The 24,705-nt window shown below is 45.9% G+C and overlaps 1 protein-coding gene across 3 annotated transcripts; it reads right to left on the reverse strand.

Annotated features, from left to right (window-relative positions):
• Positions 1 to 521: 521 nt before the first annotated feature.
• LOC126521356 (uncharacterized) lies at positions 522 to 24,180 on the reverse strand. Of its 3 annotated transcripts, XM_055065929.2 has the most exons (9): positions 24,051 to 24,180; positions 23,074 to 23,245; positions 19,118 to 19,206; positions 17,893 to 18,106; positions 10,810 to 11,031; positions 7,960 to 8,091; positions 6,792 to 6,883; positions 1,968 to 2,175; positions 522 to 688 (listed from the first exon to the last, which is right to left on the reverse strand). In XM_055065929.2, the coding sequence occupies exons 2-9, from the start codon at positions 23,170 to 23,172 to the stop codon at positions 590 to 592; spliced, it is 1,155 nt and encodes a 384-aa protein (XP_054921904.1). In that variant the 5' UTR covers positions 23,173 to 23,245; positions 24,051 to 24,180; the 3' UTR covers positions 522 to 589. The 3 variants fall into 3 exon arrangements, with proteins under 3 accessions (XP_054921904.1, XP_054921905.1, XP_050025999.1); XM_055065930.1 differs by lacking the exons at positions 10,810 to 11,031; positions 17,893 to 18,106 and adding an exon at positions 12,484 to 12,691 and having other exon boundaries at positions 24,051 to 24,179; XM_050170042.3 differs by lacking the exon at positions 10,810 to 11,031 and having other exon boundaries at positions 24,051 to 24,178.
• Positions 24,181 to 24,705: the final 525 nt, after the last annotated feature.

Genomic DNA, 24,705 nt, shown 5'->3' on the forward strand with positions numbered 1-24,705 from the left:
GCTTCTTCTGAAAAGTTGAATTTTATTTACTTTAGTTTAGAATCGCCGATACCTCATCACATACTTAAAGTGCGCTTCTCGAGGTTTTAGCTGGGAAATTAATGCCTCAAGAACCACGACACTCCGGCAGGACGGTACATCATGCACTGCATGAACGAACATCAACCCATTGGTTTCAGAGAGGATGCGTCTACAAATCGCTTCGCGGTTCAGCCGTCGATTTTAACGTCAGGTCATGTCGAACGTCGCATTATTGTTGTTTCTCCGGGACACGCACGATATATAACATTGGGCACAGTCCGGAGCCCGTCATCTCTGCCTCAAAACTTCTACTCATCTTTTAGTGCCCTTTCCCTCTTCCGCAGTGACGGGTAGATAACCTGGCCCTGTCTGGTTAATTTCCCTGCCTTTGTTTTATTACCGCTCTCTTGCTCTCGCAAAGCTACATTTTTCATAAGCTGAAGCGCATAATATTCTCGAAACAATTGCAAATGTCGCGTTCATTTTAATGATTTAGACAGTTTGTTGATTCCAACCCTAGTTTATTTTATTGAGGCAGATATGCCTTGCTGAAGCCGCAACTGTCATGTTAGGCCTTGGAGTCTTCATCTTTCTCCTTGGTTTCCTCCTTTGCTGGATCCTTTTCTTTGCTGTCTTCGATCGCTGCTTCAGGCCCGCCAGGTTTGGTCTGTTGAAAGACATGTTTATTTAAAAGCAAGGCGCAGGAAGTTTCAAGCAAAGAAAAATGTACATCATCATGAGTGACATAAGATGCTACAAAGGGACCCATTTCGATATGTCCGAGAACTCAACTTCGCAGTTACAAAAATTTCATCCGGGCATCAAACCCGGGACCCATGCCTTTCGGGTGCGGTCGTTCTACAACCTTAGCTAATTCCGAGGCTTTAGCTGATGGCTGAGCGAGGCCAGATTAATTGAAACTTCGAATCGTTAGAAGCTTGAACAAACCTTGAGTATTCCCGCAGTTTTTATTTCAGTATAATTTGCTTATTCACGCTTCCATCGCTTGAAAAATACAGACAAATAGGTTGGGCGTATGCGTAGAAGCGCTCGATACTGACAAAATAGAAGCAATATTCCCAAGTGTCACTACAATTGGTGTCAGAATATCTACAAGTACACCGAGAAAACGGCCTCGAGTTATACCGTGAAGCTTGTTGTCATACAACACTTAGTGGGAAAACGTAGAAGAGAGAGAGAGAAATTTATTGACAGAAAGGCAGAGAGCTCGGCCTGAGCTATAACTTGCTCTGGCCTGCTACTCTACACTGGGGAAAAGAGACGGGGAGGGAAAGGGCTGATGAATGATGATGGTATAAGGACGAGATGCGTATATACAAATTCGCAAAGTTGTGGCATCTCTAAAGCCTTGCATCCAGCCCAGTGGTTTGGAGAAAAGCTACAGCAGCACTTGTTAGCAGGGCTGCGCTGTTTGCATTAGGCCAAGGATCTAAAAGAAACTCGTCTGATAGCGGTCTCTTATGGATCGTTGCAATGGATGAGACAAGTCGCTGTCGTTCTTGCGCGTACGCGGGACACACGCAAAATATATGTTCAAGTGTTTCTGGCACCTCACAGTATTCACAGTTTGGGCTAATATAACTGGTACCTATCGTATGTCTATAACTATTGGTGAATGCGACACCAAGGCGAATCCAGTGCACCATGCTCGTGTGGCTTCTTCTGAACTTGTGAGGCATACAACATTTCATTTCTAGGTCCCATTTGTGTAATCGCTTGCGTCGTCGATCTGGTTAGGTCCAGTGTTCCAACGTACGGTTGCGTATTACGCGACGAAAACATAGAATCTCACAGCTTCGTTCTTATACGGAATCGATCTTTTGATCGCAACGAAAACATGATATTTCGCGGTATTCAGGCACATTTTACCAGAACGCAAAAGTCAGGAGACAAGTTTCCAAGCAAGCTTCGCGAAGCTTCCTTACAATGATGACCCAGTGGAAGTCCACGTCGCCCTCCAAGACCATTCTGTCTGCGAGGAAGGGACCCATGCTGATGACGCCCGGCAGTTCGACACCGTTAAGTTTTGCCGTGCAAAGGCCGTCTTCTTCGCCCGTAACCTCCAGAGCGAACTCCTCGTGTTCGGCGCCGAGAGGAACCTGCAGCGACTGGTCACCGAACACGAGCCGAAACCTGGCGTAGGATAGACAACGCAATGAAACTGAGTTGATATTCGTCGAAAGACAGATTTCCACAGGAACATGGACATTTGAGGTGACCAACAGTATCGTACAAAAAATGGCTTGGGCATGGAGCCAACTTGTTTTATACTCCAGTAACAGCAGGCACTTTTGATCGCAATCAAGTTCGATTAGGATCGAATTTCTCCATTGCGTTTGGCTCTCTTCCGCAGCTTGCAAAGACCAGGCAATCGCGATGGAAAGTGTCCCGTGTGACTGAAGCACTGGTCAGACAAGTTTGCTTTGTCGAAACGTTTGCTCCGTCCTCAAGCATTTCTTGTTCGACCGCACTATAAGAACGCTTACACCCTTCGGAGCTTCTTTCCATACGACAATCGCGTCATATCTGTCCTGCTTGCGCTATCTTTCTTGAAAACTCTGTGATCATTTACAAATTATGGGGTCTTACGTGCCAAAACAACTTTCTGATTATGAGGCAAGCCATAGGGGGGGGGGGGGGGGTGGCATGGCAAATTTCGGCCACCTGCGGTTCTTTATAGTGCACCTTAATCGAAGTACACGGGTGTTTCCGCATTTCGCCCCCATCGAGATGCGGCTGCCGTGGCCGGGATTCGATACCGCGACCTCGTGCTTAGCAGCCTAACACCATAGCCGCTAGGCAACCACGGCTGGTCTGTGATCTTTACTTTCCTGTAAATAATGCTATGCCACGCTGATAACGCGAATGCCGCTCGTGACCTGTAAGTGCCGGGCCTGCAGCGCTAAAGAAATTAAAGGTACGCAAGATAAGCGACGAATATTATCTGGGGACAAGATAAGCCCCGAAGAGTGCAAACTTTCCTCAAAGTGCATTGTTGATCATTGCATGAGTGTGTGTGAAACAAAATTGTTCTACACGTGCACAGTGGAAGAGCCCATAGCCTTAACAGCTTAGCTGCGCGGCTGTGGTAAACACACATTCCCAGGTCTTGACATAGTTCGCTCAACTTGACTGAACACACTAATGCATTCATGCAACGGACCGTGCATCGAACCGATATTTCTGTTGCTCTTGTTTTCATGATGCTGTTCGGCGCGATTGTGTCGACGAACTGCTACTTCTGAGGCGCCTTGAAAGCAGCGTCCTTGCAACACTGTGCGATGAAAAAATTTGCTCGTGCAGCCCTTTACTAACACACATCAACCAGGTTTTATAGCGATTGGTGCTCAATTCCGTGAAAAGCGCTGAGTTTGTCGAAACTTCATACATTAATGCCTGCACACGATGGAAGCTCGAAGTTACAATTGAGCCGGCCTGTGGCTTAAAGTCCAAGTTCTCAACCCATTTGTCAAAAACAGCGTTAACAAAAGCGGGTTGCAAAGCAAAGCGCAATGCCCGTGTTTACCTCGCTTCTCGTCTGTCATCGCCGAGCTGTTTTCAGCTAGCAAAAGTTGCGAAAGTATGGTCGTTGCCGAAACTAGGTTAGCCATTACGGCGTTATTGCGTCAAAGATTTTCTCTTCGGTGTTTGCGCCATGCATCATGCAGTTTCCGAGACTACGGTATTGCTGCTATACATGTACTCCTGACCAGCCAGATGACGGTACCACTCTTGACATCATTGTCGCTGCCACAAGCCGCCAGAGAGAGGGAGATACAAGCTTTAATAATATGCTGGAGATGTTAGCCTGACTGATGACCTGACATGCTACTCCAAGTGCTGGGTGATGCTTATGACGTACGCAGTGATAAACGCTAGGCTGCGAAGTAAATGCAGCGGTATGAAACGACAAGAGATGCGCCCATGTTTCACAGCTTGTCTGAGTTTTACTCGAGAAGATAGAAGTCTAAATATAATGCATTTAGCGCCAAAAAGAAGATCATATAGACGGGAGAACATAAGGAATGGACCATTCAGTCTTTGGCAGCAACTAGCCCAACGCCAAGTACTATTTAAATCGAAGCTTGGAAATGTTCGTGCTTCAGCGCGCGATAGCAGCGATGCCAAGTCATCGCATTTAGCGCGCATCTGGAAACTTGCCGGTGTAGGGCACTCTTGCCTTGCGATAAGCAATCGCAGTTGCAATCGCGAATGTGAATCGCGTCTTTCTCATCTTTCTTTTATTTCAAGGTGGGTAGCCTTAGCGCATAGTAAAAAAATGAAATTATAGAAATGAATGTAATCCCGCATCGTTCGGAAAGTTCAGTGACGCCCTGCAATGACCGTCATCCGGAACCCGCGTCCTGCAGTCAGCGCGCCGGTCACCGTGGAGACCTGACCGTCTGCATGAGCAAAGGCAATGTGATGCGTCGTTCTAAATTCCACCATGCGCAAGGGTACGTGTCCTAGATCTTCTGTCGACTGCGGAAAGCTTCAGCGCAAGGTGCGTACATCTGTCCCGAGAATATGGGGTTCTGTGTTCGTGCATTCGAACAGATGTTTTGAAGTGAATTGCTGAGCATATTCGCAATGCCAGTAGGCGGTAGCGCGCTGTAGTGATGAGGGAGAGAAACGGCTCGAGGAGGACGAGCCGACGACAACACGGCATGGCCACGTTCTCACCGGGCTTTGCCAACACCTGCCGTGCAAGCACATGCCTTTGTTTACCTCTTTCGCGCGTGCGACGGTCAAGAAGTGCAGTAGTAAGCGCATGTGCTGCAAGGCCCCTGTGCACAAATTGATTTTTCCAGAGCGATATCAGTCTTCTTTCTGGCAAAATCCGCAGAGAAATAGGTCGTGATGCTATGGAGAGCAAAGCTTAAGGCGGATTATAGGCCGTTCCAGGAATTGGCGGCGGGCTTCTTCTTTGAGAACCATATTGCAGCTTGAACTGAACAGAGAGTATAAATAGACAGACGCGGGCGCACGGGGCTGTGTCTGCACTTCTTTTAGTTTATATTTTGCTTCTTGTGTTTGTCGGCGCACCGGTTGTATGATCCTGGGCAGTCAAACTAAGCGAATAATTTTTTTCTAGTGTGCTTAATAGGCTTACATATATTAGCATATGCTCAACGCATTCTAATTCATGCGGCATACGAAAAGTTGCATGCATTAAGTTCAAAGCTGCTTGTTTCCTAATAGGCTTGCATGAACTCGAAGCACTATGTCTCCGAATAGACTGCAGTTCTTTTCTTTAATTAGTATTTGTCACATTGTGAGTGAGTTGCACTACATTTGCCCGGAGTGGAAGCATACAATAATGAAGTATGTGAAATAACGATTGTTCAGATAATAAAGATTACTGAGGACACCGGCTAATGACTTTCCTCACCTGCGTAATGTTCATAAAGGTCACATATGCAAGTGTTTGAATAACCACTTCATGCTTAAAGGGCGTTTGAAATAGCTGAGAGATGAAACAGTATTACTTGTCACGTATTACAGATTACAGCGTTTTTTTTTTTTTTCTGAGTGACAAAGCGCGAAGTAGGGCACGGGCGGTGGCTGTTAAGCCACTACCCTTAAAATCCTCTCGTTGTACCGTCATGTACACCACTAGTAGCAAATGGGTTAGCCAGTATTTATTTTTGTACTTATTGATGCGAAAGCGTGAAATGACCCAGTGAGCGAAAAAAAACGGCGTCTGTCGTCTGTAGCAGCGGAACGGTGCCTAAAATTGCATTGCCGTAAGCTGCGACGCGACGTCACCAGTGCGCCTCGACGTAGCAGAGCGGGCGAGAGGGAGCACCCACTGGCCGCGCTAGCGAACCAGGTGTTGTGCGAGGGGAGAGGGCATCGCCGCGACGCCATGTCGCCTTCGCTCTCGGAAGCCTGCGTTATCCACGCAAGCAGTCGCTTGCGTTTTAACTGCGCCTCGCTAAAACCAAATCAGAACGCACCGAGCGCTTCGACGCGCTCGCTTGCCCTCGAGGAGTTCATAAACCCAAGGAACACTCAGCGGCATTCAATTAGACATTAATGCTTGCGCGTTCACAACTCATAAGTGCTTACGCGTCCACGGATATTTCACTTTTAATTAGGTATATGACCGCAGTTCCGTTTCGAAAAAGCTCATAATGTCACGCAGTGAAAGCGGCATGCTGCCGCAAATTCGTCACAGCGTGCTACACAAAACATTCTCGTGCCCTCATCCTCGCCAGTGATCCTCCTCCGAACAGCCACCTTGGCTTACAACGCGTGCCACCTACAGGTCGCGGGCGTTGCGAATTGACGTATATGATGTTTTGGCATAACCACACTAATGTCTAAATCATGCCTCAACAGAGGGGTGCAGGCGCGTGACTTCTGTTCTGCATCGCTTTCAGTTCGTTTGGCGACCTATTGACTATACAGAAAAGCAATTTATCATTCGCAAAGCCTCAGACCGGACTAAATGAGAACACTGTAAATTATTGTGTACGCTGTATGCTTATCGTGTGCACAGACCACCCAGCCAAAATCCGATAACACGCCTGCCAGCTAGTGTATATTGTCTACTAGCTGCAGCTCGCAAGCACGTCTCGCATGCTTAGAACCTACCTTAAACCATCCAAGGACCGGAAAGAGACTAGGTAATATGTCGCAAGAAAAAATAAAAGAAAGAAAGGAAGAGGATCTCGAAACGCGGTAACGGGGTCTAACATATCCTTGTGGCAGCCACCGTGTATTGTGTTGTCAGTGTACTCAACTCTTCGGCGTTCCTTGGATTCTTCCCTTTTATCTCGTAAAGGTCACCTTTCAGTATTCCCGCTGAGGTGAGAGGCAGGGACAGAGGCACCGGCTGCGAAGAAATGTGCGAGAATCAAAAAGCGTATTCGCAAACAACGCGGACACGTAGGGCAGTGGTAATGATTCAGACGTGTGTAGCTCCACCCAACAGTATGGTCATCGCTAGTTTATGCCATGCACCATGCTCATCAAGGAATCTCGTCAACTGGATGCCGAGAGAGCTAGGGTCCTGTTTGATTACTGCTTAAGTGTTGATGATTCAGATAAAGAATTATTTTTAAATATAAGTGCAATAAAATGAAGTCCCTTGCTTTCTTTTGACAAGCCTGACGATCTTTTCACGCAAAAGCCCGCAAAGTCACTACATTATTTGTCAGCCTGCAAAGGAGCTTATTTCCACGCATTCCCGCATTTTGATCACTTGATCTTTTCGACTCTAATGTACATTTTGTATTTCGCGCTGTTCATTTATGCTCTCTAGAAACGCAGTGTTCGTCGAGGCTTACATGCCCTCATCACATGAAAGCGCATACAACTTTTTCTTGTTTTAGTCTCCCAACGCACGTACTGGTGGAATTGTTAAATGAGTACTGCACTGCAGATAACACTAAACTCTCTCCTTTCTTCTTTCTCCACATACACCGTGGGAGAAAGACGCGAAGCAATGCCCTTCTAAATAACCTGCAAATCAAAATTGTTTTCTGTTCCCATCAAGCCCACCCGAAAGCCATAATTAACCCAACGTGGTATGCCACTTTGGGCCTCATTTGTCATGTCACACCATACCACCCCTTATCTTTTTCTAAATCATCATTCTTTCATCATCGACTGGTCAAGACAAGATAGCGCACATCTCATTAGCCAAGGTGCAGGCCAGTAGCAAACAATTATCACAAAGAAAAATGCTTGAGTGTTCCTCGTATCTGTTGTTTTGATTCGATCTGATTAAGGTGCCTGAAACGGAAATAAACGTTTTCGACCACATGTCATCTGTATAATCACTCGCAGCCAAAGTGAATAAACGTTAGAGCGTTTCATTATTTGCGATACAGTTACAAAGATCTCCAACAAAAGCACAGAAAGCAATCAAACATGTGGCAAATAGTACTGAGGCTCCGTTATACTTACCAGAGGGTCTTCGTAAGGAATTCTGATCGATTTTATGTCAAGGTCACCTTTTATGTAGAAGCGGTCGTAGGGTGAGGCGTCAGCGTACCTTTCGAGGAGCTCAAACAGAGAATACCTGCCGTCGATTCTTACCTAGAAATACAGTAACTCATTAGGTTGCGAGGAAAGAAGTAGGATGCACTAACCACTAAGGACAAGTTAATTTCAACCAACGTGACGCCAATGTCATAACTCTTCCTCAGCAAATAACACAAAAAGGGAATAACGTACACAGTAACCTACACGTTTTTTGCCTTCCATGCGGAATACTACGATAAAACGGCACAGCATACCAGACTGTCATAGACTGCCTCGCTACATTTGTACTCAGTGGCACTAGAATCAAATTGTGTTGGAATCTGGCGTCGTACCCACGAAACATCTCTTACGTGACGTGTAGTGCAAACCGCGCACGGAAGACGACCGAGACGTTGAATACATTTCGCACCCTCCTTTCATGAACAAAGGCAAAAACCCACCAAGCAGCAGCAGCACATGGCGGGTGCAGTCTGGTTCGGATGCGAATAAAGGATAGCGAACGGGAGCGCAGCACACCGAGGGCGGCAAACGAGATGAGAATTCTTGGATCAACAGAAAGAGCTGTCGGTATATTCTAAAAATGTTTACACCTTTAAGAGCGTTTTCTTGTCCCACTGGTAACACACTGACCGTTAGGGCCTTACGAAAATTTATAGAGCCCGACAGCGGAGCTGTAACTAGACTTGCGATGACAAGCACGTAGTTTAAAACTACGTGTTGATTCTGGCAGCTTTGGGAGCACAGAAATATCCGACAAGAGAATTTCACAGGGAGAGATATGTAACTCTCCTGTTGGATATTTCTATGCGCCCGAGGCTGTCAGAAAGATGTCAAACATGTCTTTCGTCATCGCACGTCTATTAAGGCTCCGCTGTCGTCCTCTATAAATTTCTGCTTGGCCCTAGTGATAAAGGTGTTACCAGTGCGACAAGACAACACCCTTAAGGGTGTAAACATTTTGACAGTGTAGGGGCCGTCGAACTAGAAGCAGCTCCAAAGGACGTAATATTTAGCTAGTTGGTACTGAATTATGTGATGCAATACTACATCACACAATAGAGCACCAACTCACCTATCAACAGCCTGTACTTTTGAAGTTTGTTGCTCTCACGTGCGTAAGAGAATCGCTAAGTGTTCGGGCGCCCACCACTAAAGGCAGCGACTGGCATGACAGCGTGGCGACCGCCGCGGCGGTGGTCAATCGTGCACATAACGTACGTAGGAGAAAGTTTAGAAATATGGAAATTCCTGTGAAAAAAATCTTCATGGAAGGTCTTCACTGATCAATCACTGGTGAAAAGCACAAAATGATGTCCGTATGCAGCCACTACACCCACTTGAATCGAATTCATCCATTTAAATGCGCTGACTATGGTTAGTTTTGAATAATAAGTATCTTTGTAGAAGTGGGTGCACACTCTTGTCATCTCAAAAATAATGAAAGTAGAAGTTAGCGCATCAATAGCGGATAAAAATGACATATCAAACGTGACTGAAGATGACAGTTTCGCAAAGTCTGTTGATACACCCTTGTTAAAAATTTATAAGAAGCTCAGGTGGAACAATTGCCGGCTAAGCATGCAAAGCCATTCCCGCCTGCTGCTGCTGCGTCGCCCCCCCCCCCCCCCCCCCACCTCCACAACAGCGCTTTTTCTGTAGATAGAAATAGCTTAAAAATCAAGTAACCGCTAAGCGGCAGTCTAAAGGCATTTTTATAAACTTTTATGCGCTCTGTGTGGACATCATTTCACATGAAGCGAGACAAATTGCTAGGATATTGTTCCTACAATATTATATGTGCTTTCGAAGCCTCTAAGTCACGCTGTGATCCAGTCTTCTACGGCCAGTCAATGACCTGATCGGGAGGCAATCGCCAATCATCATTATGGAGTTGATAGCAGCTATCGAAGCAGAGAAATTGCACACAGCGCCATGGCTGGAGGTTTTGCCTTATGAACTATTCTAGAACTTTATGAAGACGTCACTAGGATATTTTCTTGATATCGCCAAATCACGCTTGCATGGGAGTCACTATGCCAGCGTCATACATGTGCACATGCTGAATTTATACCTTATAAAGGCGTCGGCACTCACATAACTGCTTTTAATATTGGCGTCACGTTTTAAACTTAACTTTATCTAGAGCGTCAAAACCACCTGCAGCAGCAGACACCTACGTCACAGGAAACGCTCGATATAGCCCACGCATGGTGTCAATAGGTAGGTTTGACACTTTCACCAGAGAAGACGTACTGCATGCCCCTTGCGAGCAACAGCTCGGGACGTCGACTGTTTCTTTGCACGCCTACCTACCTGCACCTATTTAAATAGGCTTACCCGTTGTGCATTATCTGTGCCACGGTCACGGCAAATGTAAATTGGGCAGCTAACGCACCATGCGTGTACATTATATTACACGACAATCTTCCTCAAGATGAGGACGCGCCGCACCAAAGTTGTCCAGTTACTTCGCTATTCGGCTAAATCCTAGCACTTCGCAGTCAGAGATTTTGCCTGCATTGAGTGTACCAACGAGGAAGCAGTGAGCATTGCTTCCTCGACAGAAATATCCTGTTACCAGGCTTCTACGATAAACACCAGTTTCTTAACTCCAATAGGCTCCACTCAACACGCTGTGAAGCTGCGGACCTTAAGCCATTCTTTATGCAACCTGCAGCAGCCGGTAAGCTTTCACGTAGTTGACCAGGGGTCCGTCTCAACCCCTTCGGTATAGAACTCCCACGATCGTGGGGCCGAGTAAATCACACTCACGGACAATATATTCTTCAGCTTCTCTGGATATCCGATCCCTGGTTGATAGACACTCTTCAGGCGAAACTTAGGAGCAGTAGATTCCGTGTCCTCGGAAAGCTCTTCAGGCTCTTCAGGCTCTTCAGGCTCTTCAGGCTCTTCAGGCTCTTCAGGTTTTTGAGGCTCTTCAGGCTGTTCAGGCTCTTCAGACTCTTCATGCCCTTCAGAATCTAGCGGCTCGAGCTGCACGCACAAGTGAGTGGTTAAGGCTTTTTTTTCGCGCCTTGGAACCTAATCTTAAACGCTCCTTAGGTGCTTCGCCTCTCAACACCGGTTCCATAGGTCAGTGCTGAATTTCTTACCCTCAGGAGTGCCACGCACTTGTTGACAGCTGCGTCCGCTTCACCGATATCGGGCGCACGATAATACGGACAAACTTCACTTCGGCTACTACGGAGATCCGAAAATTATAATACCTATTTTTTGGCCGTCGATATTCGCTACATGGCCGCACGCAGGCGCCCGGTCCGTTCCGGGTATGTCGTATTTCTTGTGACATCATTTCTGCATATATAGAAGTCGACTCTGCAAGCTGCATACTTCTCAAGCTATCCCCCGGGTGACTACTCCTAACGCAAGAAGACGCTCCGCCTCATCACGCGGTTTCTTATTTTATCATGTGATTTTAACAGCCCAGATGTCCGCACCGGCCGGGAGAATGTGGCGTTAGAGAGGCCAATTCCGGTGGAGACACTTAATTTCCTGGTCAAATATGTTTCATCAGAGAGCATCCGTGGAGAATTTGTGGACAGCTCCCCATATTAAACGCCTAACACAAGAGGAACGAACAAACAGCAAAAAAAAAAAAAAATGGTGACACGTTGGCACATTGTAAACGAATGCTAAACAACTCGCTCACCTCATCATCTTGCTGCCCATATTCTGCGGCTTCCGCATCGACAGCTGCCATCAAGCACCTCTTGTGATCACCGCTGGCCCCAACTACAATTTGGCGCTGCCACGTGGGGGCAGTGGGTCTTCATCCCACAAGACAAACAAATTTTGAATATTGGCTTTATAAACTTTGCCGCAGAGTCCTCACTTACTGCCGTAACATGACTGCATTTGACTTAAAAAATAAAACGCGCTCAATCAGCCGCCGTTTATGATATACCAGACATCCACTTTGACAGGGCAGTTTTTCAGTGCTAGATCTCTCAAAAGTAAGAGTAGCATATAGGGTAAGCACGTAATCCCGCAAGATACTTTCATACCACTTTCTTTGTTCATAAAGTGTGTGCGAAGCAGGCCTGCTTCATTTCGTTTAATTGCCGTATTATTCTGCGTGGAAGCCTGTAAGAATTAAAGAAAAAACAATATTTTAGCAGTGTGTAAATGTTTTACAGTGTCCAGAGGAATCGCCTGTTAGCCTGGTTTAATTAAGGGTATTCCTTCAGTACCCTTTTTGTTGAGCTCAATAATTTGAGCATTGAACAATTCATCTGGTCTTGCACCCATTAGAATGAAAAGCGGCCAGTCGATTCTTGCTGCCTTTTAGTCATTAACGTGCACCGAAACAACTGCCTTTGTGCCACAAACGCAATTCCCTCTGATGAAAGTACAGCCTATCGGACACCACACGTGGAAGAGCGAGCGTTTCCCCTCTAGACAACGTAACATATATCGTGTACTGACCACGAGGTAGCGGTCCTTGACGTCGTAATAGAACTTGGTGCGCGTTTCCTGCCCAATGACGTAGTAGAAATCGCTGTTGCCTACGTCCTTGGATTTGGTGTTGTAGTCCTCGATGTAGTACTGGAGCTTGTTCTCCCTGTACTGTTCGCTCGTCACTTCGAACAGCGGGAAGTCCATCGTCTTACTCCACCACCACTCGTACACGACGCTGAAACGTTTTGGATTCTTAAACGAGGTAGCACTTTAAACATATGTGTTCACGGGTGCTCGGGTGGCGTTTGCTTGAAACTTCAACGCGTGATGTGCGCGAAGCGTCAAAATGAAAACTGCTAACAAGCAGAAAGAATGGTGTGTACTGGAAGAATATTTAGGAGATGAGACTGAACGCTACAGCGTTCACTTCCGTAAAGCTAACAAAAGTAGGACTGGAGTCAACGAAACCACGTGTCAGTTCCGCAAAGCTGTTTGCAACAAGAAAACACGACTAGCTATCTCCACGTAGCACCGTACTAACGAGGCTAATGCTGTTTGCTTGACGCCACCCGTTGCAATCCGAGCGTCGTTTTTTCTATTGCCTTCTATATCGCGCCACTCAAGAACTGCAAAAGCTGGTTCGCCGTGAATTCTACGCTGTCTACTGCAATTAATGCCATTCCAAATCATTCGCTATTCAGTCAGTACAGTTTCAGATTCTCATCTTCATTCTTTCTCTATCTCCTCAATGACTGTTCTTCATTTGCACGCTGTTCACGAAGAATCTGTAGTCGTACGAGAGGGCAGAAAAGCGGCGCATGGGTCGCGATTCGTGTTGACGCACCGGTGACGAAACAGGTAAACGCCTCAATATTATTTCGATTACAGCAGCCTGTGGCTTCGCTTTACAATGAGCTTCGTTGAGACTGAAAAACTTTAGCCATCCATCACCACTAAAACCTACAAGAATACAAGTAATCAAACTGCATCATCGAGTATTGTTAAATGTACTGTTTAACCGTGGGGTAGACCTTCCATGCTTCAGCCCGTTTATTTCGGAAACAGAATTGTATCCTCACTATGTAACTTCGCTTAAAGGATTATTTTTTTTCGCTGTGTTGTTTCTAAGGTTACGTGTCCTTGTCAGTATCATAACACAGACTATCGGTAAAAATAGCACTTTTTGCATATGCCCATGAATCTTGTGCGTGATTCATGGCCACAATATTTCTGTGTATTTTTCTTTATGCTGATAATGCAACTTAAGAACGTGTCTTCAATGTAATGTCTATTGCCTGTTCCAGGCAAGGTAACCTAATACCTTGCTTGGATGTCCAAAGGGGGCTCTTATTAGGTTCACCGACCTCTTGACATAAATATGTGTCCTGAAGAAACATCCCTTGACTGCGGACAGAAAAGCGTTCCAGCAGCTTTATTTTACAAGTGATGAGGGCGCGAAGCTATAGGAGACGTTGGAAGCATCTGACACATGAAAGGAGAGGTAAGTAATCAGAAAACAAGTGCAGGGTTGGCGTGAAAATCGCCGATGTAAGCCGGGGGCAATCATTTCATATATGAACTGAGGCAGAAAAAAAAGCGGATTCAACAATTCGCTTTTTTTTTTTTTTTTTGCTGTAATGACGACAGTACTTCACCCAGTTCACTACATTTCATAGCCACAATGTTTCCAGCAAAGGATTGGCAGAAGCATAACGTTGGATCATTGGAATCTTGTCTGCAGATGATCGAGACGCACAGCGATTTCATGCTAGGACGTTGACTAATCTCCACTGCGTGCTGCACCACAAATGGCAGTTTTCTTCTGTGATTCTGACGTGCCACATAATCTGTTCTTTTCAGAATACAGATATGTCAGAATTTCTGGGACTTAGAGCGCACAGCAGTATTTAATTGAATCGATGTCGAGGAAGGAGCCCTTGACAGCGCTCATGTAATTTAACACAGCAACGCTAGAGCAGACGGGCCGACACCTCTTGTTGCTAATATTGATTTACCCCGTCGAGTGAATCTCTATTGCTCTGGTTGTTCGTCAATAACAATGTTGTTGCTGTTCTCGCTTTTTATTAAGATGTGAAAAAGTCGATATATACAACAAAAAAAGGTCACTCAATAACGACCTCAATGTCCTTAAGTCTGCCGTCAAGATCCATTGAACCCTACTGTCGAGAACTGGCGCTTTACGCAAGAGTCCTAGAGTCACGCCAAAGTATAGTAGACTCACTGAGCCTTCAATGAACACAAAATCCGAGTAGAACGCGTGGTTTTTGCCGCTGCAGCTTCTTCACTTTTCGTAAGTCACATAGTTTTTCTTTAGATGACGTGCCATATTGCGTGCAGAGTTAAGTACAATTCTGTGGTGTCAAAGCCTCGCAGTTCGGCTACAGCAATATTTCGGTGCACGTTAATGAACAGTAGGCCGGGTCAAGGTTACGTCCATGAATCGAAATGCGCTCCCTAAACAGAAGGCGCCAGCGCATTATCACAGATGATATAGTTACACATTTACACAAGTCTACTTCATCTGCTGCACTTTACGAACAAAGAGAAACGTAGCAGTGTTGATATAGAGGTAGGTACTTTCACCATAATAACTATTTGAACACGTTAATTCCAGAACAAAAGACATAAACCCGCACCTCCAAACTGCTGCGAGCTTAAACAAGCATCACTTTTATGGTAGCATTCAACGCAGAAGTTTGGGAAAGTTAGTGATAACTGAACGCGGACATCATAACAAGCGCTAACGAACGCGAACACAAGGAAGAGACATATAGACAAGACGGACGCTAGATATAAACTGAAAGTTTAATTACGAAACACAGCGACATACATACTTGTTCATAAACCTACAAAAAGAAGGAGAAGGCGCACTTGTCACTCTAAATAATTTGTGTGCCACTTGAGATACTCTTTTTCTTGCTCATTCAATTAAGGCCAGTGAAGGTTTCCTCATGCATTTATCAGTTTGTTGTTAATGCTGTTAGGTTAGGTTAGGTTGGTAATGCTGTTAGGGGGGGGGGGGGGGGGCGGATATTTGGCTGTTGATCTCCGGCGGTGCTCGTGCATGCATGCCAGACTTTCAGGGCATCCGTGTCCCGCGCAGCTTTGCGATGCAGCAAGCTAGGAAAATCTTCGAGGCCTTGTGCATTAGCAACGAAGCTGCTAAATGTGTGAGTACGCCTTCACTAGAATTTCATGCAAAAGAAAGAGTATATAAAGCGGCACAGGAATCCTTTAGAGTTATTTGAAGGTTTCTGCGCAAGTGCGTATGTTGCTGTTCTTTCGTCATTAAACCATAGAGAAATAAATTATTAAACCTTCAGTTGATGTCTAGGGCCCGTCCTGTCTATATGTGTCTTGCTTGTGTTCGCGTTGCTTAGCGCTTGATATGATATCCAAGTTCTATGGGACGGCTTTGTTTTTCTTTTAAAATATGTCTAGTAAATAGTATATACGCGCCTAACTGCCACATGATGCACGAATGGTACTATCTTTCTTTTTATTGGCCCAATACATGCTTTGAATTCCATGATTAGTTTTAAGTATATGTGAGTCTATAGAAGCTGTCAATTATGGAGGCATTTCTGTGCATATAACAATTATTCGCGGTGAAACTAAAGTGTCGATTGTAATTTAGCCCCGAAGTTATTAGACTCCGCTTTGCGTTCGCGACAACGGCGCGTGTTCAAGCGACAAAGAATTGCCTCGAACTTTAATTATCTATGCAAGAAGCCGCAAAAATAAAACGTGAAGTTATGATCAGTAAGTACATGGCGGAGCGCAGCCTGGAACACGGACGAAGAAAGAGGAGTGGACGAGCTGCTGCTTCGCCGTCCTCTTTCTGCGCACGGGTTCCAGTGAATGTGTAACAAACAGCCCAGTGACTAGTACTGCTGAGTGAAATTATAAGCCTACCCATGGAACCGACGCGTCCGTTCGATAGATGCGGACGAACGGCCTCACTGTGACCAAACTCACTGTTAAACTCGAAACGTAAGTTAGCCGATTCTATTCCTGTGCGCGGAGTTTTGACTTTCCGTCGTTACTCGCCGCAGTTCAGTCATTGACCGTACATAGTACTTGCGTCACTGCTTGCGTCATCGCGGGAATACTTAAAATGAGAGCTCGCGGTATCGTCGCCTCGTGGTGGAGCGGCTAAATTCCCCTGTAACGACGCTAATTCCTCACATTATAATAAAAAGCATTACTAAATAATACAATTCGTCGGTATACTGCCCTGCAAAAAAAAAGAAAGCAGTACCTTATAAAGAGAAAATATTTTTGTTAGGAGTGGCACGTTACCGTTCTTATAAGCATAGTTTCTGGGTTTGGGTGGGTCGGTATGGCGAACCAGCGCTGGCCAGAGGGTGCTACAGCAGTCTTGAGTGTGCAACTGAAATGTGCCTACGACGGCCGGTAGGAATCACATGAAAAATGATACGACACTTTGACCAGTAAGAAACGCGCGCCTGCATCAACGCTTGCTTATATAGGGCCGAAGTATGCATAGTCTAACCATAGTTTAACTCTGTCCACAACCATGTGCGTTGTCAGAAGCGCAGGCGCTTCTGCGGTCTAGCACGCCGTTTCCCAGTCAGGTGAGGAGCTAGGCACGTGTGCTTTCGGATAAACGGGGAATTCATTGACGCGAACTCACAATTTTTGCTGTATTGAAAACGCCTTCCTGCGCTCACTGTGCGGCGTGTTACGGCGCTTCTGTTGACATGCGAAGTCAGTTCCGCTGGTTGCCCGTTGTTATAATTGAACTTATTTTGCCCTGGATCAGTTTCCGCCTGCCGAACCTAGGCAGTATTATGAGCTGGAACCCAGTCGTTGATGATAAGGTTGCAAAAGTTCTACGAAGGCACAATTGCTCATGCCTACTTGCAAGCAGACAATAACTGTAATCACGCTTATATGGGCGATATTCTTGTGTAGCATGTGCAGACTTCTTATAAATGCCCGACATGATTGCCTGCTTTTTTTTATTATTGAGCTGGTACAGTGTTCACGCGCCTTTCTTTCATATAGTTTTCTCGGGCAGAATCGATTTTTTTCCCTGGTTGCACTGTTATTATTGCAATACGTTTTGTGCCCGAACGTTATGGGTGTGGTATGCGAAAGGAGTGTATAGTAGTGGAAGCTTCGGATGAATTTTGCCTCTTCCCCCACCGAGGTATATTGATGTGCCCCCGAATCTCAGATACCTATATACGAGCCGTTTTGCATTTGACTTTTGACTCTTGACCCCCCTCAGGTGCTTTGACATGCGCCGAGATCTTGGATGTCGGTGCGCGAGCCCCTTCGCATTCCGCCCCGCACGTTAATTCAACGGTCGAGCTGGTCGGGACGCCACAGTGACTGACAAATTCATGCATGCTGCTAACACACACGTCTGCAGGACGACCGACTGACCGAGTACACTGGGAATCCTTCCTTCATCCCGAGGTGGAACTGCAGCTCGTGCCTCTTGCCCAGCTCGAACTTGTAGCTGACCTCGGGTATCATGTAGCGCCTGATGTCGTAGTCGTCCAGCGTGTGGTTCAGTACCCCCGGCCTGATCTGCTCCGTGATCAGCTCCAACAGCGGCATGTCCATCCGCGCACTCCACCAGTACTCGAAGGACACGCTGCGCAGTGGGCGCCACCCCGATGCCTTCTAGCATACGTTCTGGTGTACCCCCACTTCAGGCACTGCTGTTACAGTTCTACAAGCCGAGATAACGCCTCAAAAATCTCGAGAACAAGTGAAAATAATGACCTCTAGAACACATCGAATACATACTGGGACATTAATTGGGTCTACATGTTCTACAATGTTAATTAATATGAGTCAAGTTCTTTATAAAAAAAAGGAGCTGCAAGGCAGATATTGATTTTGGGGCAATATGAGTATGTCGTCACATGGTGGGTTATCTTCTATTGTTGTTTTGACATTCACTGGGCACATTTATGAAGTGACTCGTTGATCGCCAAGCGCAGGTTCACAAGTAATAGTCGATATTGTTACCGCAACTCAAGTATGCTTGATAGTTCGTGCGTGCACATATGCAGGCACATCAAAACACTCTTAAAGTGAAAATTCTTTGTCTTGCTGCTGTATATTTTCATACACGCTGACGGTGCAAATCCGCCACAGACGCGATGCATACGGCCAGTGACGCGTATTTTACCTGCACGCATGTACCAAGAATCAGATAAAACAAAAAAGGAACGACGGCACCACTGATGAACGAATGACGCAGGCTTTAAGTATCGTCTACCTTCTTTCTGCTGCCAATTTTTCTTCCGCGACAGAAGGGGCATGTCTGAATAAGAAAGAATACACCTGGTCACGTCCTTTAAGAAACAAACGTGAGTGAAGGAACTGTAATAATTAAGATCGTGAAATAACGTCCGGTGTATACAGCGATAACGAAAATTAAATCCAGAGTGAGAAGCCGGTGAACCTAATATCATCCCTCTACAACGCAGCAGGTTCGTAAAGTAAAAGCATTTTGCCTGCCACACTAAGCACTTCCCTAAATGCACGAATGCCGTTTTAGTGCCCTGCAAAAGCGTAGTGTAACGTGCATGGTGGGTTAAATAAATCGCGTAGATTAAGCGAAAAAGGAAGACTGAAACAAATGTTGCCAGTATACGTCTTCATATCCTTCCGAAAGGTGCATTCCATGAAGACGTCGTTGAACTTCTGTATTCCTCCTGGGAGATGCAGTTCTACCGGTGTTTTCTGAAAAAGAAAGAATGAAGGAATGACATCTTTATTGCAAGGGCCTATGACCAATGGTAAGGGGCTCAGAGAATTCAGGTATGGAAATGGGTGGAAATGGGGGGGGGGGGGGGGGGGGGGGGGGTTGGATGACGACGTTCAATCACGTGTCTGCTTAAGCATCACAAAAGAAAGAAAGGAAAGAAAAAAAGTCGGTGCTCGGGCATTTCTCAGGTGACCATTTGTCCACGTAATAATAAAAGGCGATAAAGCGACTTGTCGCGTGAATTCCTTCCACATGACCGCACAAATTCGATTTTTCTGGTTTTCTTTGAAGCAGGAGTTCTCAGTAACTTGGTTCGCTACTTGTCCTGTTGTAGTTGGTAATCTGATCAGCTTCTTGTCGTGCGCGGCCGCAGATAGACTTCCGTGCTGAGCAAGCATTTATAATGCGCATGAATGACCGCATTTTATAGGGCTCTGGTTCTGTCTTGGCAGAAAAGCTTCAGGAAGCGCGCTCAGCAGGTGAGTTCATTTCCTATACTATTGAAGTACATACGGAGGTGGCACCGCAGGAGGCGTTTGCAGTGTTTCATCCATCGTGTGCGTTTCTCGTTGCCATCTTGTCGGCTCACAGTTTCCTATACCTAATACGTGTGGGCGCACTGCAATGAGCCTTCTCGTGGCCTAGTATGCTGCAATGCGAGAAATCTAGTGCATGGTTCTCTTTACCTCGCACCTCCGGAAGCAACAGCCATCCAGCCTGGTACACACGCTCATGCCCACTGTGAGCTGATCTAGGCTCGCCGCTTTGAGCAAAACCACTTAGCTGCGTCGTTGCGCATACGGATTTGTTCTACCGATCATCGTCCCACCAGCTGTGATACTCTCCTTGCGCTGTTCAACTTCCATCGTGGAGAGGCAGGTTACAGGGCACGCAAGCACTGTCAACATCTTCCGTATCACATAATACTATGAAGGAAGGAAGGAAATCAACTTTATTCAAGGTCCTGCAGGCCACGAGAGCTTTGGGCTCTCATGGAGTGGGCGTCTCCCACGACGGAACCGGGTGGTTGAGTTTCCTGGCTGCGTCGTGGACCTGCTGGACGGCCCAGAGTTGAGGAGCGAGTTCTTCGCTCCGGATTGCTTCTTCAAACTTGCGCTTGCTCGGTTCGGAGTTTATGTGAGCTTGCGAGCCCTGCCAGAGTAAATGATAGACGCTAAGTGAGGTATTGCAATTAGTGCAATTATACTTGTAGAGCTCCGGCATGTAGTGGTGTAGTATGTTTTGCGTGTGGTATGTGTCTGTTTGTAGCAACATTTGTAACCGCTTGAGCTCGAGTGAGCTTGCGGTGTGGTGTGCTATACTCTCTACGTTGTAGGTAGTAGTGTTTAGTGATTTGATTGTATATAGTGGGGGCGTCCCTGCTCTCCGAGGGGTGGGGCGAAGCCGCGCGGTCTGTAAGTGCGCGCGCAGCCTCGTGTGCCGCCTCGTTAAGGTTGGGGACGTCGCCGATCTTTGGTCCTAAGTGTGGCGGGAAGCAGTATATGAGGTGGTTCTATATGCTCGGCGTATGACGTCATCCAGAGAGGTTCAAAATCTGACTGAAAACTGTCACTTGGGGAAATGATGATCGCTCTAGCAGTCCCTGACTCAATTGTGTGACCATCCCCACAACTAGAAGCATGCACGATCTCATCCCTTGTAGGTGTGACGCTTATCAAGTCAAGCGAGTCCGCGTACACCGCCGTATTTATCGCGCGTCTGATACGAGTCGTTCTTAATTGTAATTCTGAGCGCGCCTGCATGGGATTTCACGACGTTTTATACATATTTTAGGTCCCCCCCCCACATTTTTACTATCTTTTTCTTTTTTTGGTCGAGAATGCAAAGTGCTTTATTTTGACGTTGGAGCCGTGACTTCATCTTGCATTCTTTCTCTCTATCACGAGAACTAAAAAGGTCTCCTATGCCACATTTATGCTTTGATTGTGATACAGGCCTTCACATGCATAACGCATTTCCAACTGGAACTATTCGTGTAGCAAGGCTTCGTAGCTGATTAATTTTTCCCAATTACTTTCAAGCAGCGACGGCGTTTCTTAGCTTGCATTGATAAGGGCTTGCACAGTTAGGGCACATGTACAGTGCGATACACTAAGTGATGTGCAGAGAGATGGACCAATTGGACAATTGTCCACCATCAGAAAGGAGAGCTCTAGGCCAGTTCTCCCAAAGAACATCCGCGGAGAAAGTCTTATTCGCGCTACTAAGATTCCTGTGGTCTACGGGGCTTCACGATAGATTTTAAGATCCCCCCTACTGCTCTATAGAGGAAGCGGTTTGTTTGTGATCGTCTTTGTTTCTCTTTCCCCCTTCCGCTCTCCTATTTTTTCCCTATTGCCACCCTCTCCCCATGTAGGGTAGCCAACTGGAACTGCCTCTGGTTAACCTCCCTGCCTTTCTTTGCATGCTTTCTCTCTCTCTTCATGGAAACTCACGCGAGTGCGCGGTCCATACTTTGCGCTTGCTACTACTGAGAGCGATGGCAGAAGCAGAATCGAGGCACTGCTAATGTGCGCACTGAGTAAGCAAAGCTACTTAGAGTGTCTGTGTATGTTTTGGGAGAATATGCGGCAACTACATTAGTGCTATTCACCACAACACGCCTGGCTGCATGTATAGCCGAGCTTTTCCGGAACGATACATCAGTGGGAAGTTAGATGATAGCACGCGATGGCTAGTATATTTTTTGAGCAATGGGTCATGGTGTTCCTGCCTGTATAATTCAATCCACCAGGATACAGCGCGAGAACATGAGGCGACATGAGGCTCCGAGATCGACCCTTCTATTCGGTGATATAAGCAGTGAACTAGAAATATGACGTGAAATCCTGAAAGCTTAAGTGAGTTGTAGTGACGGTTAATTTTTATGGTGTTCACAGCACACGTAGGATCACAGAAGTAAGTGACGTGCCGAGAGCGACAGAGCGCTTTTTCACTTCCTGCTTGTCTCTTCTTTCTTTAACTCTGTGTGCACTTTGAACATTAGGTAAAAAAAAACGTGTATTTTGCATCAGTAACGTTCACAGAGCTGCGGCTGTTCAACACAGGTGATACGTTGCTGACAAAACAGGGGGACCTCACCGCAGATAAATAAAATTGCCTTCATTTTCAAATTTTATCCCACCACCTAATTCTCAACGTCCAAGGCTGATTTTCTTTTCCCTGGACAATCCACTGTAATGCTCTAATTATTCCGCCGGTTAACTCAACTGAGCATCACAAGACTTGCCCTACTCTTTCCTCTTAATTATAACTATAATATCATCAGCACCTGTTTGTTCTCCAATTCATTGTTACCTTCTGAAGTTTATTATTCTTTAATTTATTCAATTTAGCTTCTCCAAATTCTTTCTTTCTTTCTTTCTTTCTTTCTTTCTTTCTTTCTTTCTTTCTTTCCTTCTTTCTTTCTTTCTTTCTTTCTATCTATCCGCAATGGTTGCTCAGTGGCTATGGTGTTGTGCTGCTGAGCACGAGGTTGCGGGATCGAATCCCGGCCACTGCAGCCGCATTTCGATGGGGGCGACATGCGAAAACACCCGTGTACTTAGATTTATTAGCACGTTCAAGAACCCCAGGTGGTCAAAATTTCCAGAGTCCTCCACTATGGTGTGCCTCATAATCAGAAAGTGGTTTTGGCATGTAAAACCCCATAATTTAATTTAATGTTCTTTCTTACTTTCCTTCTTTCTTCCTTTCTTTCTTTCTTTCTTTTTTTTCTTTCTTTCTTTTTTTCTTTCTTTCCTTTTTGTCATGCCCCAAGTTGCAACCCTAGAGGTGGGGTGCTGGTGTAGCACTGGTCGTGTATGTTCAATTCTACTTACGGGATTGTAGATATGAATGCCGGGCTTGTCCTTGGCACTTTGAAACTCTTTCTTGCTCTCCTCGTTGTGATACGCGGCATCCCCGAGGACGTGGCTCATTTTTCAAAATGGCGATGCGCAGCCGTCGACAGATGCCGTTAACTGTCCACACGCAGGGAGAAGCCGCTGGCACCTGGTGGTGGAGATGAGACTCAGTGTTTGTGATCAGGCGCGAAAATTCCGCGAAATCTTTCAGCGTATATCTTCAACTCAAGGTGCTCGCTTCTCCTGCGCATAGAACGACAGTCATATTTCTCCGAGAATCTCCTTAATGTAGGAATGTGTGACGCTCTGAAAGCGGCAAGCATCGGATGCACCTTGAGGTTCCGGAGATAGCCCGCTTATGCGGGATCGCGAGGAGTAGGACTTCTGCGATGTGTTCAATGGTATTTATTATAAAAATTCATTAGAATGTTTTAGGAATATATGCGCAATATTGTTACGGTTGCCAACTATTGTAAGAGGAAAGCCATGATTGGTGTAAGTGGTGTGGCAGGGCACATAAAATAAAACTACCTCTGAACTCACGAGACAGTATTTCGAGTAAGACGCATGCCTGTATCGTAAAACACCCAATAAATCTCGTCCTAAGTACAGCCGTAACGTACAGGCGGCTTTCGTATGGACCCGCTTGCTCAAATTCTGAATTTTCCCGAGACGTATTCATGATTTGAATGCACTGCCTGAAGGTGTTGTTCTGTCATCACTACCTTTTCAATTTTCTTATCTATACTATTCTTCACTGTTTCATATGTTCTCCCTGTGGCTATTTTTAAAAAGCCAGCACTCCACCGATATTATTTTGTCTATGATCGCTACTTTCCTGAAACGTGCTAAGCGAAAAGGAGAAAATGGCAAAGCAAAATAACTTAGCAGATAGCGCTTCCTGTTATTTTATGTCGAACTTCCACGGCACAGATTTCTTTGGCAACACTCACAGTTTCCCTCTGCAATTCTTGAAATAGCGGTCCCGCTATGCCCAATATTGAACAAATCTTAACCAGTCTGCTCCAAGGAACCGCTCTTTCTTTCTCTTCGAACCTTCTGGAAGCAACCAAGGAAAGATAAATGCTGGTCTCCTTTCACAGCTGCTGAGGAAAGAAACGAGCAATACGTCGGCCTGCCATCCAGTCAAATAGGCTCGCTTTGCGCGGAAGAAGCGCAGATAAATCATTACGAACTCCATGTCTGGTTTTATCACAATACGAAATAGTGAGAGGCTTTAGGTCACGGTTCGTAGGGAAAATGGAAAGTTAATTAACAATCACTCAGTCGGGAGAAATGCACCTTTAAGCAGGCCTTCCATGGAGCTAACAATTCATTACCTCGAATTATTAAGGTACATGTTTGAGGGTTGTGTACTAAATGTCACCGTTGGTCGGCGCACGTCAATCACGACACAGGCGCCGACTAAAGGCTGTTTCACATGCTCCGACTGGAACGACGAAAATCGGTGCAGTCGCAGGCGTCGCAATGCGATTTTAAGAGGGCCCATTTCACATGATTGCGATTTCAACAATGCGACTGGTGCGAAGCCCAGGGTTGCTTACTGCAAGGTTTCGTTGCACACGCTGCATAATTATTTTATTGTAA

This window comes from Dermacentor andersoni, chromosome 6, assembly GCF_023375885.2.
Source record: "Dermacentor andersoni chromosome 6, qqDerAnde1_hic_scaffold, whole genome shotgun sequence".
NCBI classification, from domain to species: Eukaryota; Metazoa; Arthropoda; class Arachnida; order Ixodida; family Ixodidae; genus Dermacentor; species Dermacentor andersoni.